At 51.3% G+C, this 16,458-nt stretch overlaps 1 protein-coding gene across 1 annotated transcript in view; it reads right to left on the bottom strand.

Moving 5' to 3' along the window:
• The window catches only part of Crhr2 (corticotropin releasing hormone receptor 2), a 46,965-nt gene extending 39,733 nt beyond the window's left edge, over positions 1 to 7,232 (bottom strand). The window contains exon 1 of the mRNA XM_071608289.1: positions 7,116 to 7,232. Within this exon, the coding sequence (XP_071464390.1) occupies positions 7,116 to 7,199 (84 nt within the window). The 5' untranslated portion in view covers positions 7,200 to 7,232. The remainder of the gene's footprint in view (positions 1 to 7,115) is intronic.
• Positions 7,233 to 16,458: the final 9,226 nt, after the last annotated feature.

A 16,458-nucleotide genomic window follows, 5' to 3' on the forward strand; every position in this document is an offset into this window, starting at 1 on the left:
AGCCCCTCTCTTCCCGGGGAGGAGGGTGAGGTTGAGGGTGGGGAGCTTATAGGCAGATCTCTGGGACACAGGATGCAGACCTAGCAAGCTAGGCAGGATCATGCACAGGGGAGATGAGAACTTTGGATTCTGTAACCTCTTAAGCCCCAGTAAGTCCCATTATGATATTGGGATATAAGAAGAAATTCTATTTCTTAGTCGCCAGTTCCTGACACAGGGGTCCTGAAACCCTTGTCGTTTCTTGAGTGACAGGTGCATCTTTCCTTCTAACGAGACAGCTCTTGGTGAGCTCCTGGATGGAGCTGTCACCAAGAAACCAAGCAGTAATTAGAAGCCTGGAACTTTCAGGCTCTGCCACTGAGGAAGCGGGAGGGGCCGGAGACCGAGTTAGGAATCCATCATGCCTGTGTAATAAAGCCTCCCTAGAAGCTGACATTCCTCCTGGATTGGTGAGCACACGGAGATGGCATTCCCAGAAGAGGCAGTGTATCTCTTCATCTATATCCTTTGTCATGCCCTTTATAATAAACTGGGAAATGTAAGTAAATATTCCCCTCAGTTCTGTGAGCTGTTCTTCCCATTCCCGGACCTGAAGATGGGTGGTGGGAGTCTCTGATCTGCAGCCCAAAGGACTTGCAATGGGAGCCTGGGGAGGGAGCAGCCATGGTGGACTGAGCCCTTGGCTGTGGGTCTGCGCTATCTTCGCTGGATAGTGTCAGGTCCAAGCTGGATGGTAGGAAGCCATGGGTGCCCCAGGGAACTGGAGAACTGCGTGGTGTCAGAGTGTGAGAGTGCAGAGACGCCTCAGAGGGCTTTCCTTTTGCCAGTATCCTCTATTCTGATGGGAACGTCTTGGACTTTGGTACTGAGTGGCTCTTTGCTGTCTGGGGGGTCAGAGCCCAGCCTCCACCCCAGTATCTGCCCCATGAAATCTATAGCCCAGGGTCTATATCTGTGTCCATTCCCAGCCCAGAGCCTGGCACATATCAAGTGTTCAACAAATGTTTGTTGACTGACTGACTCGATGGATGAATGAGACCACAGTCCCCTCAGCCAGTAGAGATACCCTACACCCCCAATAAGGGATGTTATGGTTTAGATATGAGGTGTCCCCCAAAGTTCATGTGCAGAAGGTTTAGAGGCAAACTGATTGGGTTATGAGAGCCTTAACCTAATCAGCAGATTGATCTACTGGTGTGGATGAACTGGGTGGCACCTGTAGGCAGGGTGTGGCTGGAGGAGACGGGTCACTGGGACATGCCTTTGGGGTTGATATTTTGTTGTGGTGAGGAGAGCTCCCCGCCCCTCTCTCTCCTTCTCTGCTTCCTGGTTCTGGCCCCTGTGTACCTGCCATGGGAATCCCTGGCCTTAGAACAGGATAGAGGAGCCCCTGGAGAGAGCAGGGAAAAGACAGCAGGCCCGATTCTGGTTGCTCTTCCTCCACGCTGCGCCCTGTTCAGGCAGAACCTGTGCCCCAGGGGCCAGACAGGAGGCCCTCAAGGTGCCACCTCACAGGAGCCAGTGGGTCTGGCCCAGCCTAGTGTTCCCTCCTGGCAACAAACTTCTGTCTAAATATAGCAGTCGGTCTAAGCTGGGGAGATTTACGGGACCACAGTCCTTGGACCAGGCTGCCCCTGACAGGAGGGAACGGGGATGAGCCCTCCCCACTCCTCCCTCTGTTCCCCAAGGTCAGGGAAGGACTCGTTGGAGGGAGAAGCTTCCTCATTCAGAGGTTTTCATTGAGCCTAAGCTCAGTGAGGACTCAGTCAGGGGAAGGAGGAGCAGGTAGCAGGGGGGAGAGAGCGAGGAGTGGAGAAGGAAAGGAAGGAGGAGGAAAAGAGAGGGCAGGGAGGAAGAGGAGGAGAGGGGAGGAGGGAGGGGGGAGAGAGGGCTGAGGAGAGGGTAGGCCCTGGAAGTCGTCTGAAGGGAAGAAGTTTACTTTCTAAAGCATCTGGGCTGGCTTCCAGGAAGGGGAGAATTTACATGTTCCATCCAACTTATAGGATGTGGAACCTGGAGTAAGGACCCCAAGACCCCAGGAGCTTTCCCACCCCTGTGTCACTGCTTGGGCAGGTCCCTGTTCCCAGGATGGCCCACCCCTCCTTCCAACCCCCTCAGCCTCCAAGGCTCCTGGGGAAGCTTCCATGTTCTCCTCCTTCTGCTCTTCTCTTTCCCTCTGAAAGCCCAGGACTCTTCCTCTCCTCTCTGCCCCTCTCCCATACCTGGGCCCAGGAGGGGAAGAAGGGCTGGCACTGGCCATCAGAGGTCCTCAACAAGTCACTTAGGCTAAAACCATCTCCTTAATGATCAACTCATCTTTGCCTAATCGTTACTCTTTGGTTTGTTTTGGCTTCTGTCTGAATGTTCTAAAAATAGCCTAATATTAAAATTAAATTTTGGTTAAGGGAAGAGAATCTGGAATGGGGCTGTCTGATTGGAGTCCTGGCCTTGCCCTTTACCAGCCCAGTGACATTGGGACCTCACCTCAGCTTCTTCTGAAAAATGGGGATAAGGATGGTCTTATCTCTTGGGTTGTTGTGAAGCTGTAGATAGGTGACCCATGTCAGTGACCTGCCGTGTCAGCCATTCAGTAAAACAGACAAAATAAGCTGATTCAAGCGAGCTAGCCTTCCCCCCACCCCCTGCACATTGGAAATGACATCTTAAAAAATTAGAATTCTGAATAAAGTGACTTTAGACAATCCGGCCGAGGAGGCCTTAAAATGTTTGCAATTAGATAAAGTACAAAATGTCAGTGAAGAGGATGCAGAATAGTCCCATTATTTGTAAACCTCTGCAAATTTGAGACTTCCGAGAATACAGAATGAAGTAGGCAGGGCCCTCAGACAAATTAAAAAGAAAGAAAGAAAAAAAAAACCAACAAAACCCAAAACAACAACAAAAAACTTAAACACTAACAAAATGGCAAAAACAGAACAAATTGGTTGATTAGGTTAGAAAACATTCATGAGGGAGTTGAATTTTGGGGAAAAGTCATTAGATGACTTTGCTCTGGCCAGGGTCCCTGAGCACCAGGCTCTGCAGGTCTGCCTGTGTGCTAGGGGGAGGGGAGGGGAGGGCATGCAAGGCCGTGGACTTGGGGCTGAGCTGTCCTGAGCTTCCAGGTTCCCGTGGCTGGCGGCCACTGCCAGGACTTCCCTGAATTCTCTTCTTTCATTGCTGAGCCTTCTGGGGCAGGTGGCCCCAACAGAAGCAAGGCCCTGGGGAAAGCGACCCTGGGGAGGGGATTCCTGTCCAAAGGTGAGGGGCTGGATGAGAGGGATTGATAGGCTCCAGGGGGAGCCTCCACAGAGAGGTGAGCAAGTTGTTGGAAGGGTTAGACTCAGGGCTTTGTGTATCCAGGTTGAGTACCCCTTATCTGAAAAACTTGGGATCAGAAGTATTTCGGATTTTGGAGTTTTTCTGGATTTTGGAATATTTGGACTTTGAGCATCCCTAATCCGAAATCCCAAAAGCCATTTTGCTTAATACATTTTGGATTTGGAACGTTTCATCCGCATGGCAACCTCCATTTCCGATCTGCAGATAACCTCTCCAGTGTTTGAGGAGGGCTTAGCACAGCGCTCAGCATACAGCACAGAGCACAGCTATAGTGCCCTCTCCCAAGCAGCCCCCATAAACCCTCCAGGGGAACCAGGAGCACCAGAATCAAGGCTTGGTGGATTCTACCAGGCTGTGGGATTGTGAACTGGACCACGGTGGCGTCTCCTCTCACAGCGACCAGCTGGCAATTCTACAGTGCCAATCAGACCAGGCGCCTCCTGGGTTTAGAGAGCTCTGCATGCCCCAGCGATACATTTCAGATCCCTTGCTCACTTCCCCAGCCCTCCTCTCCAACAGCTCCTCCACTCCACTCCAGCTGGACCTGTCGCCTCCCACCAGACTCCTGTCAGGGTTCTCACACCTTTATTCACTTTTTCTTAGATCCAATTTCCAGTTTGTAAACACGCACACTATTTCCTTGTTGTTCTTCCTGCCAGGTTTCCTTCTGAGCCAGAACTCCACAAGGGCAGGAGCCATGGGTGGGCTTTCACATCCTGTGTCCCTGAAGTGTGAAGTCCTTGTTAAATGCAGGTTGAATGGGTGAGAAGGCTGGGAGCCAGGCTCCCCCTGGGCTGCCCCTCCCTCCCCACTGACTGTTCCTCTCAGGTTCTCATTTCCCAGCGAGCAGAAATCTCAGAATACTTGGCCAAGGACCCAGAAATAAATCCTATTACCACAAAGGCTCAGGGTGAGGAAGGCTGGGCTTTGGGCAGAGAAACTAAGGTGTAGTTTCTCTCCAGCTGGTTACATGCTAAGTAACTTTGGGCAAGGAAGTAGTTTCTAGCTCAGTCTGAGGTCATCAGGAGATGTGGGGACAGGGCCTGAGCTGACTTGGAAGTCACAGTAGCCTCTGAGGTCTTGGGTTCTGACATCTCCAGAACCCAGGGCACCCTCCCTCCCTCCCACCCCCCCACCAGGCTCTGAAGCAGTGAATGGAAGCTCTCTCACTCTAACAAGCTTGGGCAGCTGCCATCATGACCCCATTCTCTGGACCCCAGCTCTCATGGTGACAGGGGACAGACAGATTAGGATGGTGGGAAAACGAGGTTAAGGGAATAATTGTATAAAATGGGCCCACTGTGCTGACCACCCCCCCACTTGCTTCTTTTCCAAAAAGCAATTTACCTGGCTCAACAAACTACCTGTTAACTGCAGGAGAAACGAAGACCCCAAATAATGTCAATAAAAGGTCCCCAAGTTTCTCTGAGTGGGGAGACTTTTGTGACCCTTTTCAAAGATCAAATCCTGAAACTCGGGAAGATGAGAATAATGAGAATAATTCCTCCTAATCATAAAATCTGTAAGAATCTCTGGTTAGGAATCCAATTAGAACCACTCAGCAGGGGCCAAATTGGCCTAGAGTTGTCAAGACAGTGGGGACTTGGAAGTCTGATGTCATCTTGCTATCAGTCGAGGTGGACCTGAGCAGGACTCTATGGAAACTTCTTTAGGATCTCCAATAAAACAGGAGTGCAGGACAGCCACATGGTCTCTGGCCTGAGAAGACTCACTCTCTCCCTTGAGCATGTCCCCTTTCCCTTTTCCTATCCCTTCATTAAACTTACGCCTGTTACTCTGAGCCATTTGTCTGATTTGATCTTTTTGACTTAATCTCAAGAATCAGGTTAGAGGGCTGGGGATATAGCTCAGTTGGTAGAGTGCTTGCCTTGCATGCGCAAGGCCCTGGGTTCAATCCCCAGCACCATTAAAAAAAAACAAAAAAGAATTGAGTTAGAAAGGGGGGTGTCTTGGCACTGCCTTGCCCTCTCTGAAGGCCCCAGCCCTGTAACAGAGGAAGCCCTATCCTGAGAACACATGGGTAGGAGACTTAAAGCCCGGCACCTCTGCAGGTAGAAGGATAAATGGTGAACCCCACTCTGAAAACTCCTCCTGCTCCAAATGCATTCTGCAGTGTCATTCAAAGGGCCTAACAGAGAGGGGCACATGCCTCTAATACCAGCTAAACCCTGTCTCTAAAGAAATTTTAAAAGAGATGGAGGTTAGCTCAGGGGTTGAGTACTTGCCTAGCATGTGTGAGCCCAAGGGTTCCATCTCTAGTAGCACTATGGCACCAGGTATGGTGGTGCACAGGAGGCTGAGGCAGGAAGATGGCAAGTTCTAAGCCAGCTCCAGCAACTTAGTGAGATCCTGTCTCTAAACAAAATGTGGAAAATAAAGAGTGGGGTGGGGGGACGAGGGATGTGGGATGTGGTTCAGTGGTAAGCACCACTGAGTTCAATCCCAGGTACAAAAAAAAAAAAAAATTAATTCCCCTAGTAGCACTTTGGAAAGAAGAAGAAGAAAGGATGGTAGGCCTGTGTGGACACTGACCCACCTCAGCATGGTACACAACTCCCAGGCCCATTAGGGGACCCCACGAGGACAAGGCCTCTGGCGTTTTCCTGTCTGGCACAACACCATAGCCCGTGTTTTCTGGGTGCCTGCTCCACACCAAGCTCAGTGCCAAACACTTCTCTTGCATTATCTCTACTGTTTCTCAACTAACTTCAGGAAGCACCAATGTCATCCTAATTTTACTGATGAGAAAACTGAGGCGAGGAAAGTTTGGCTTGTCCAAGGTCACACACTCAGGGGCAAAGTAAGAATTTGAAAGGGCTCCTCTAGGGAAAGCCACTTTCCACAGTTGGTAGGTGCTCACTACATGACTGTGGAATGAATAAATTCTCCTCATACATACAGGGACATTGAGAGCCAAGACACTGCCCCTGAGGCTGGTCCCCAGGAGAGCCGGGATAGGAAGAGGCCTCCTGACTTTCAGTCTGGCTCTGTCCCTCTTTGCCCTCTGCCCTATTTTAATGTTGTAGTTCTTCCTGAAAAGTGTGGCGGAGGATAGGTCATCCTTCTTTCTGAGCCTAGGTTTCCTCATCTGTGAAATGGGAAGAGATTCCTCCTGCATGTTTCTGGGAATCCCTCCTTCCTGGTCTCAAGCCGAACTTCCTCAGCTCTTTGTTTTAGCTCCCTCCCTCTTTTCACCCTAGCTCCCTTGGGCTGACCCTGACTCTGACCAGAATGTCGAGGTGGGTGGGATGGGGGAAGCCCAGAGTCTTAATAACCCCTTAGACTGGATTTCTTCTGCCCCTCTGTCCTCTGGCTCATTTGGCATCAGAGGAGGGGTGGGGACAAGGCAGCTGTGGGTGGGTGGGAGGCAGCTCTCTGGTGGTCTGCTGGGGGAAAGGGCCAGATAAACTAGGGTGGAGAAGGACATCAAGGGTCCTGCAGGGGAAGTGAAGGAAGGATCCATGGGGGGAGCAAAGAGAATGGGTTGTGGACAGAGAATTTCTTGTCTTGAAGGACAGGTCCTGGTCACTAGAGTGTGGCCCCAGAACCCTCTCCTCATTCACATGGGCCTGTCTGCATCCTAGCTGGCTAGTTTTATTTGCCCTCCACCTGCCCCCTCAACCAGCCCGAGATCTCCATCCCATCTTGGGTCACAGGGATCGCCAAGAACTGCCCCGTCCCAATAGGGCGAGTGCGGAGCTCCGAGCTCCTGAGGCCACCATGGTGCCCACCCGCTCCCGGCAGGCACTTACTTGGAGCAATGAGAGCAGGCACAGCAGGTAGAGGAGGGGCTGTGGGGCATCAAGGAGACCTGGCAGCCCCGCGGGACCCCCCATGCCGCGCCGAAAGGGTAGGGTCCAGAGCCCGCACTCTCCAGGACAGCAAGTCCCTCCCCGGCCCCTCCTAAGGCTTGTCCCTCAGCTGCTGCTCCCGGAGGCTGAGGTGAGGCCCGGGGCACTGGGGGCATTCTCCACCGCCTCCCCGAGGGTAGGGGTGGCTCCGCCCACGGCCCGCCCCCTCAGGGTTATTTATAGCTGGAGCTGGGCAGCGGTTCCAGCCCCGACAGCCAGGGGACCCAGCTCCCCAACCGTCCGCAGAGCAAGGTAATGCCTTTTGTCTGCCCGCCAGCACTGCCTGGGCGGTAGCTCCCCGCCAAGGGACAGGGAAAGGGAGGAGGGGACCTCAGGCTAAAGTCCCTGCCTGAGAATCGAATGGGGATTCTCCCTGTATCCTCTGGATCAGCACTTCCCAATGCCGCATGCAGATTCCAAGTATCTAGGGAGCTCTGAGCAGTGGCCCAAGCCTAGCGGGACAAGGTGATTTGGACCTAGCTGCCAGGGTAAAGAATAGTCCTGTTCAGATGATATAGGCTTTCCGATTTTGTAACTGCACCGTGGGTAGGTAAGAGCCTCTTCTTGTTATTAGAAACATACGCATTTAGGGTAAAATGAGAGTCATTTTTTGGTGGGGGTGTTAAGGATTGAACCTAGGTCCTCGTGCATGTGAGGCAAGCACTCTACCAACTGAGCTCTGTTTCCAGCCCCCACCTCCAATCATGTTTTTTTAACTTATTTTTCAATGGTTCAGAAACACAGATGCAGAAACATCTGTGGAAGGATAATAAAGCAAATGGGGTCAAATCACTAGTAAATCTGGGCAAAAGGTATATGAATACAATTTGGATCGTTCTCCAACTTTTCTACACCTTTGAAATTATATCCAAATAAAATGCTAAACAACAATGAAACAAAAATCCAAAATATGACTGCAGAAACAACAATGCCAGGCCACCCCCAGAGATTCCCCAATCCCTTGCTTGGGATGACCAGGGGTAAGTGGTGGGGATAGGGGCAAGGCTTCTGGCACCATAAAGCAGATTCAGAACCTCAGGAAGGCTCCCGACAGGTGGCTGGTGCAGGGGTTTAAATGCTTAAGCATCAGTTGCTAGGACCAAGAGGCAAGCATTCCAGGAATGTGATTAGGTGTGGAGAGGTATCACCAGGGTGGTAGAGGCCTTGGAGAACTCAGCTTGAGTTCAAGAACCTCATTTTTTTTTTGTTTTTTTTTTTGCAATGGGAATTGAACACAGGGGCATTTAGCCACTGAGCACATCCCCAGACTCCCCCCACCCCCACCCCAGTTTGGTTTGTTTTTTAGAGACAGGGTCTTGCTGAGTAGCTGAGTTGCTTTGGGCCTCGTTAAGTGGCTGAGGCTAGCTTTGAACTCGTGATCCTCCTGCCTCATCCTCCAGAGTTGCTGGGACTACAGGCTTGCACCATACCCAAGCAGCCTTCTTGACTGCTCTGGCTTCCCCCTCTCTCTGCTCTGAAGTCCTACAGGCCCCAGTCTCACTAGTTTGGACTACTCTGTGGCTGCCCTTCTGTCCACCATGGATGAGTGTGCCCTGTCTTCTTCTCCCATTTTTCTTCTCTCTTCTCTTCAGCATAGAGCTTGGTGCAGGGGAATCTTTGTGGGGGAAACTGAGGAAGAACTGACCAGAACTACTTTTTCATTTGAAGGTGACAGGGTGGAAACCCCATCCCAAGTCCTGGGACAGGAAATGGCTTTACTGACCCCAACCAGATGGGCTTGGTCAGAGAGGGCTCCCTGAAGCAGGTCCTGGGGCTCAGCAGGACTTGGAGGTGGGCCCAGAAAGAGTTGATGAGCCAGCCAAAGGTCAGATAGTTCTGTTGAGCCCACGGGTGGGTCATCTCTTTGGGCTGCCTCACAGTGACAGCAAAGGCTGTGCCCTTAAGGCCAACCTTGAAGCCTGCAGGGGGCACTGAAAGGGTGGGGAGGAGAGCTGGGTGTAGCCATCTGTGATGGGCGTGAGGCAACCCCAGTGTTCGTGCATCTGAGGGGGTGAGGGAGGGGACTTCCTGGGGAAGGTGCTACGGAGCACCTTGAAGGACTTAGACCAATGGACAAGAGCAGGGCGGGGGCTCTATCCCAGCCTGAGGAAGCAAGGAGCTGGGCATGTGCAGGATGGCTTGACTGGGGACCTGGCCCAGGAGACAGTGTAGGGCCCAAAGAGCTGGAGACAGACCAGAAGGAAGTGTGCAGCTGTAGGACAGTCGATGTGGCTTGCACTGCCCTGCACAGCCCAGATCCCTTCCTGTGCAAGCAGTCTGTGTGCCTGTCTTTCAGCTTGGCTGCTATAACAAAATTCTGTACCCCTGGTAGCTTAAATAACAGACTTTATTTCTTACTCTTCTAGAGGCTGGGAAATCCGAAATTAGGCTGCCCCCCACGGTGCAGTGCTCATGAGGGTCCTCTTGGTTTGTAGATAGTGGCCTTTTTGCTATGTCCTCCCATGGCAAGAGGGCCCTGGCCGCTTCCTCTTATTATAAGGGTACCAATCGCATCATGGGGAGCTATTCTTAAGTCCTCATCTAACCTAAATACCCCCCAAAGGCCCCGATTCCAGATACCATCACACTGGGGATTAGGGCTTCAGTATGAATTTGGGGAGGGCATAAACATTCAGTCCTTAGCAGTAGCCTTGACCTGGCTTGCCTTTGCAAATAAATCCCCTCCCCAATCTGGAACTCTCTTGGGAGAGAGAGCTGCTCTCAGGAAACTAGGATTACTTTTTGCACAGTTGAGATCCCAGAGTACTCACTAATTTGTATTCTCCCAGCTCCCCAGGGTCATCCTGAGTAGCCACTGATTGGTGCTTCTTTGCCTGGAGGTGGGACAAACCCCGAGCCTCCCTGAGGGACCAGGCCAGGCTGGGATCTTTCTGCCCTCTGTTCTGTTTCCCGCCTTTACCATATTCTCCTGGGAGTACTTCCTTTACACATCCCCCCATAGGAGCCTCTGAGGAAAGATCTGGGTTTGACCCTATAAATGAAATATGTTAACAACAAAAATAAATAAATAAAAACCCTTGGGCCTCTGTGGTTTCCTCTGGACAGCCCTTTCCACTTTCCCTAGCTTGTTCTGTTAAGATAAAGCCATAGAAAGCACTAGAAGAGTTTGGCATCCCATGACAGAGGAAGGGCAAGAGAGCTAGGGCCTGGGATCTAGAAAGGAGAAGGAGGGAGAAGAGGGGACAAAGACTGTGGACTTAGGTCAGGTGCCAGGAGGGACAGTGGCGGCGAATGGTGATGAGATGACAGTTAGCAACGGTGCTGTCATTATCCTTTGCTGTTCCCATCTTCAGAGAGAGAGAGAGTTCAGGATGCACAGCAGCCTGTGTCAGTGGTACTTGGGGAAGGAGGAGGCGCTGTGGTGGATAAAGGGTTGGGAGAGGTCAGCAGCGGCAGGAAGTAGGAGGCTGGACTGGATGTTGTTTGGTCCCAGAATGGTACTGTCCTTCTGAGAAGTGCTCCATCCTCTAGAATTTCACAGCCCCCCACCCCCCTCATTCCCATAAGGAGCCTGCTGTGGTTTGAATGTTTGCCCCAAATTTCAAGCATTGGAAACTTGATTCCCAGTGCACAGTGTTGAGAGGTTGGGCCTTCGGGGGTGATTGGGTCATGAGGGCAGGGATTAACCCATTTGTGAATTAATGGGTTATTTTAGGGATGGCTTTATTGTAAAAGTGAACTCTTTCCGGCCTGTTTGCTCTGTCTCATTGTGCGATATCCTCTGCCATGTAATCTTGCAGCAAGAAGATCCTCTTCAGATTCTGAAGCCATGCCTGGTTTCAAGTTTTTTTTTTTTCTTTTTTGTTATAGCAACAGAGAATGGACTAAGACAAAACCTTTTTATTTATTGTTTTCTTCATTGACCTCTTTCCCCCATGGGACAAAAAATTTTGTGAGATACTGGGGATTGAACTCAGGGATGCTCTACCACTGAACTGCACCCCCAGTCCCCTCTCCTCCACTTCTTTTAGGGTAGGATAAGCTACTGAGGCTGGCCTTGAATTTATGATCCTCCTGCCTTAGCCTCCCTAGTTGCTAAGATTATAGGCATGCACCATTGGCCTGGCTCCCCTATGAAATTTCAATACTAGATAGATAGACAGACAGACAGACAGAGATCTATTATGTGCTTGGTTGTCTGGAAAGCCATAGTCAGTGTAATATCTAAGAGTGTTCTGCCTCCCATGAATTAATTTTGCTTCCTTGGGAGTGCAGAATCCAACCCTGTGATTTGGTTGGCAGTTGGCTGCTGTGGATTTGCTCAATGCAATTGATGGGGCTGGACCCACTTTGCTGACCACAGTTGGTGGATACAGGAATGGACAGCTGATCTGAAACCACTCAATCAGAGCCCTTTGATGAGATTTCTAATCTTTGCTTTAAAGAGAGAACCTATTCTAGATGGAGAACTAGAGACACCCTGTGTGTTGAGCCAAATAGAGAATCTGAGCTTCTACACAGAGAGGAACAGAGAGCAAAGGAAAGAAGGGTCTGGTGGCCTTTGGGGGTCCGATTCAGCTGGACCTGAAGCCAGCTCTACCTCTACCTTTAGTGAGAAGGCTTTCCAGTAAATCTTCCCTATGCAAGCAAAGCTGCTTCTTTTGCTCATCAATTAAGGAATTCTGACCAACACAAGAGGGATCAGGAATTGAGCATTTGTAGAATTCAGAATAAAAGGTGATCAGAAAAATGTAAGACACCCCATCCCCGTGTCTGGGAACCAGTACTGCTGGTGAGAGCCCAAGCTTTCTGTAAATTCAATGAGGGACTAGTGATTGGGTCATGGTATGTGGCCATGAAAGGAAAGGGTGACTTTGAAGGACTCGAGGACTTAAGGACATTGTTGATCACTCTGAGCAGGGAAGGGACAGGGACAGGGACAGGGCAGCAACATGGTCGTGGTTTGGAGGCAGATCCTGGAGTTAAGGAGGCAGAGTGGGCTAGTATAAGCAGCCCTCCCTGAAGGGAGCCCAGGGACTGAGACTGCTCCAACCAGTGCCTCTGACAGGTGAGGTGTCTGGTCATGCAGAGGGAGCCCTCTCATCCCACCTCAACCTGTGGTTAGGTGACATCCCCAGGTGCATGAAGCTGTGTCCTTGTTTTGGCTGTGTTCACACCAATTGAACCTCAAACTGTAAAGTCTGCTCTGCCATCCAAATTTGGAACAGGCATTGATTTGGCTCATTTTTGATTCCTATTGTTTTCTCTGAGTTCTGTGGACTCGTACTGTGTTTTCTCCCTCTCCCTCTCTCCCAGCTGTCTTCTTCCCCAAATCCTGGTTCAGGGAGGCCAGGTCAACACATTCCCATCTCTAAAGAACAACAAGTCCTCAAGTTTGATTAGTAGAGATTAAGTCAGCCCTGGCGGGCGGGGGGGGGGGGGGGGGGGGGGCGGGGGGGGTTTCTACCTGCCCACAGAGGAGCCCTGAACTTTTGCCTGAGAACAGCTGCAGGGCTCATATTTTCTGGAAGAGTCAGGCTCCAGGGCCGACGGGCACTCAGGCCTGGCTCCAGTAGTTGTGTCTGTGGTTTCACAGCTGCCCCCCTGTTCCATGTGCAGGCTACTCCTAGGAGCAGGTGCCAGAGTCTGGGCCTGGCACAAGTCCCTGGGGGGGTTCAAGGGTGGTGCAGGACAGGCTGCTGCTGGTCCCTGGGGGGAGGCGGCTTGTGAGGATCCCTGGGGTCTGCTCTGTGGGGCCCGCCTGCTCCAGGGGACACTATGGCCTCTGTGACACATGTTCTTGCTCTCTCTACCCTTTTCCTCTCTGACCCCCTACCTGTGAAACGCAGTAAGTTCTCTGTGGCCTCAGAGGGCCACAGAGAGGGGCAAGCAAGAGTGGCTGGCCAATGACAAGCACCGTGAGGGAGGATTGTCATCGTTATAGTCAGGCGTCACTTGATGATGGGGACACATTCTGAGAGACACATCCTTAGGTGATTTTGATTTTGTGAGAACATCACAGAGTGTGACCACACAAAACAAGATGCTACAACATCACTAGGTGATGCAATGTCGTGAGCCCGCCATTGAATGGTTGCTCTGTGGTTGAGACGCATCCACATGTGGCGTGTGAGTGTATTTTATTTCTTTCAGTTCAAAGACAATAAGCACTGAAGGCTGATGATGTGCCAGACCCCACACAAGGCAAGACATGTGTGCCTAGGCTGGAGTAGGCTCTTAGCAAACATTTGTTGAAGGGCTGAATGAATGGGAAGTCGAGTGCTCAGGGAGGAGGGATTTAAGGAACCCTTTGCCTGGTAGGAAAGTTCTAGATGCTTCCACCATATCTACCTTTCCTGGACTCCTGCAAGAGCACTGACTGGAAGGCAAAAGACAGCCTGTACATTGAATTGAATATTATTTTCTTTATTGAGCTACTACTGAGTTCAGGGTACATGGAGGGAAGATACTGTGGCTGTCCCTGCTTGGTGGGGAGACAGACAAATAAGCAAGCAAAGGCTGGGAGAGGGAGTATGGAGTTCCCAGTACCCCCTATCTAGACTGTGGGGTTGGAGACGGTGGGGAAGAGGTTGAGGTTGAGCTCAGTAGGCTGGGGGTGGGGTGGGGTGGGGGGAAGTGTAGGTCATTGCAGATGGAAGGAGGGGCTCAACAGGTGAGCAAGAACTAGCAGGCTCATCACCTGTAGGCGGATTGCAGTCCACCTGGCAGCCTGGCAGGGCTCTCCTCTGCCTCCTTCATTGGCTCTGAGCCTGAACTAGGAGGGAGGATTCCAGTTCTGCCTATTTGCCAGCTGCGAGTCCTTGGAAAACAGGGGTTCACCTGGAACCTTACGTACTTGTCTAAGGATCATCTAAGGATCATCTCCCCCAGGTTATGGACAGGGCTGGAGAAGTTTGGATTGGCAGATGTCTGGGCTCCCTCCCCAGGGCTCCCCTGGTCTCTGCTTGGCCGTGCTCTGTCCCCCAGAACAGACACTCTGATTATCAAGTTGGCGCACTGGAGGGGGGCAGCTCTGCTTTGTTCCCTTGGTCCAAGCCAGCCTGTCAATAATGAGGGATTCCCTGCCTTCCATTCTTTTTCTTCTCTTGTTCTCAGTTCTGAGGATTGAACCCAGGCCCTTGAACTTGCTGGGCAAGAGCTCTACCACTGAGCTACATCCTCAGTCCTTTTAAAAATTTTATTTTGAGACAGAGTCTCTCTACATTGCTCAGGCTGACCTTGAACTTGTGATTTTCCTGCCTTTGCCTCCTGAGTAGTGGGGATTACAGGAATGCACCACCCTGCTGGGATCCTTGCTGCCTGTTCTGAGCTCTTCTGTGTGGTCCTCAGCTGTTCTTGGAACAAGACAAAGCTCTGTAAGGTACAAATGAGGGGATTCAGAGGTTGCCATGGCCATCGCTGGCACCTCCTGGTTCCCCCCTCCCACCTTCCCCTGACACACAGAGGTAATCAGCAGCACTGAAGGCAGAATTCAGCCAGGAACAAAGGCTGAGGCAGGTGCCACACCCTTCAGCTCCACCCAGTGTCCTGTGCAAAAGGGAAGCCATGTCCCCGCTGTGTGGGCTGCTTTCTCCTTGGCCTCCCCATCTGTATCTCTCAGCATGTGCTGACAGCTGTCCTTTGGGATTTAGCTCAAGTTGCTGTGAGCACGCTATCCTGCCTCCCCAGGGGGAGGCTCAGTGACCTCTCTGGGCGTTCGCATGTTCCAGGGAGCACATGTTCTCATGGTCACCTCTGCTCAGAGTTCTAGCTTCTTCTTCTTTATTTATTTATGTACCTGGGGCATTGATCTCAGGGGCATTTAACCACTGAGCCACTTCCCCAGTCCTTTTTCAATTTTATTCAGAGACAAGGTCTCTCGCTAAGTTGCTGAGGCTGGCTTTGAACTTGCAATCCTCCTCTACCTCAGCCTCCTGAGGCTCTGGGATTACAGGCATGTGCCAGCGCACATGGCTGAGTTCCAGCTTCTTGATCCCATGCATGTCCCTTGTGGATGGCTTGCACAGACCCACACATGGAGACCCCCAGCCCCTAACCACAGCAGGGCGTCACCACTCTCGCCTTATGGAAGCTCTGCAAGAGGCTGCCCTCCATCCTCTGCCCCTCACTGGCTGTTCTTGGCCTCTGCAGACTAAGGCTCCACCTGCCCTTGTCTGGGAGTACTGAGACTGGGAGGTGGAGTGGACCTCTTGCACTGCCCATTATGTGGCCACAGTGGCCACTGCAGTCTGATTTCCATTAGGGAGTAATGGGATTGCTCTGGTATTTGAAATGGCTAAATGTGCCACAGGGCCCCAGAGAGGTGGGTGTAAAACTCTTCAGATAATAGCTACTGTGGTTGCTCCTGTCCTCTGTCCTTTGACCCATTGTGATGCCCCTTCAGAGCAACCCTGCCATGTTGTCTTGCCAGACCCTGTTAGTCAAGAGTTCTCCAGAGGAACAGAACCAGTAGGGTACATACCTAAGATAGATTTATGTATTTATTTATTTTTTGGTACTGGGAATTAAACTCAGGGTCACTCGACCACTGAGCCACATCCCCAGCCCTATTTTGCATTTTATTTAGAGACAGAGTCTCACTGAGTTGCTTAGTGCCTCGCTGTTGCTGAGGCTGGCTTTGAACTTGCGATCCTCCTGCCTCAACCTCTGGAGCCACTGAGATTTCAGGCTTGCCCCACCTCACCAGGCTATTTATGTATTTATTTGAGAAATGGGGGTCATGCCATCACAGAGGCTGACAAGTCCAAAATCTACAGGGCAGGCTGGAAATTTGGGTAAAAGTTGATGTGCAGTCTAGAGTCTAAACTCTGTGGGCAGGACAGGCAGGCTGGAAACACAGACAGGGCTTCCATGTGGCAGTCTTGAGGCTGTGTTCCTTCTTCTTTGGGGAAGCCTGAGGCTTTCACCTGATTGCACGAGGCCCATCCATATTATGGAGCACCACCTTTTACTCACTCTCCGGATTTAAGTGCTAATTGCATCTAAAAATTACCTTCACGGTGCTATCTTCATAGGGGTTTGACCAAATAACAGGCCACCATAGCCTTGCTAAGTAGATACCGAGCATTAACCGTGACAAAGCTGCATGTCTGTTTAGCTCACAGGCCTGTGTGTCTGAACCCCAAGTATGGACTCAGGTTGACTTTGCTTGGGAGTCTCCTAGGTCATATGGGCACATGCTGTACTATTAGTTGGGTTGGGGACAGGGTGACCAAACCCTTCTACCACATGGAGCTGAAGCTCGTGTGTCTAGTACATCTGT

The sequence above is a fragment of the Marmota flaviventris genome, chromosome 1 (genome assembly GCF_047511675.1).
Source record: "Marmota flaviventris isolate mMarFla1 chromosome 1, mMarFla1.hap1, whole genome shotgun sequence".
Lineage (NCBI taxonomy): Eukaryota > Metazoa > Chordata > Mammalia > Rodentia > Sciuridae > Marmota > Marmota flaviventris.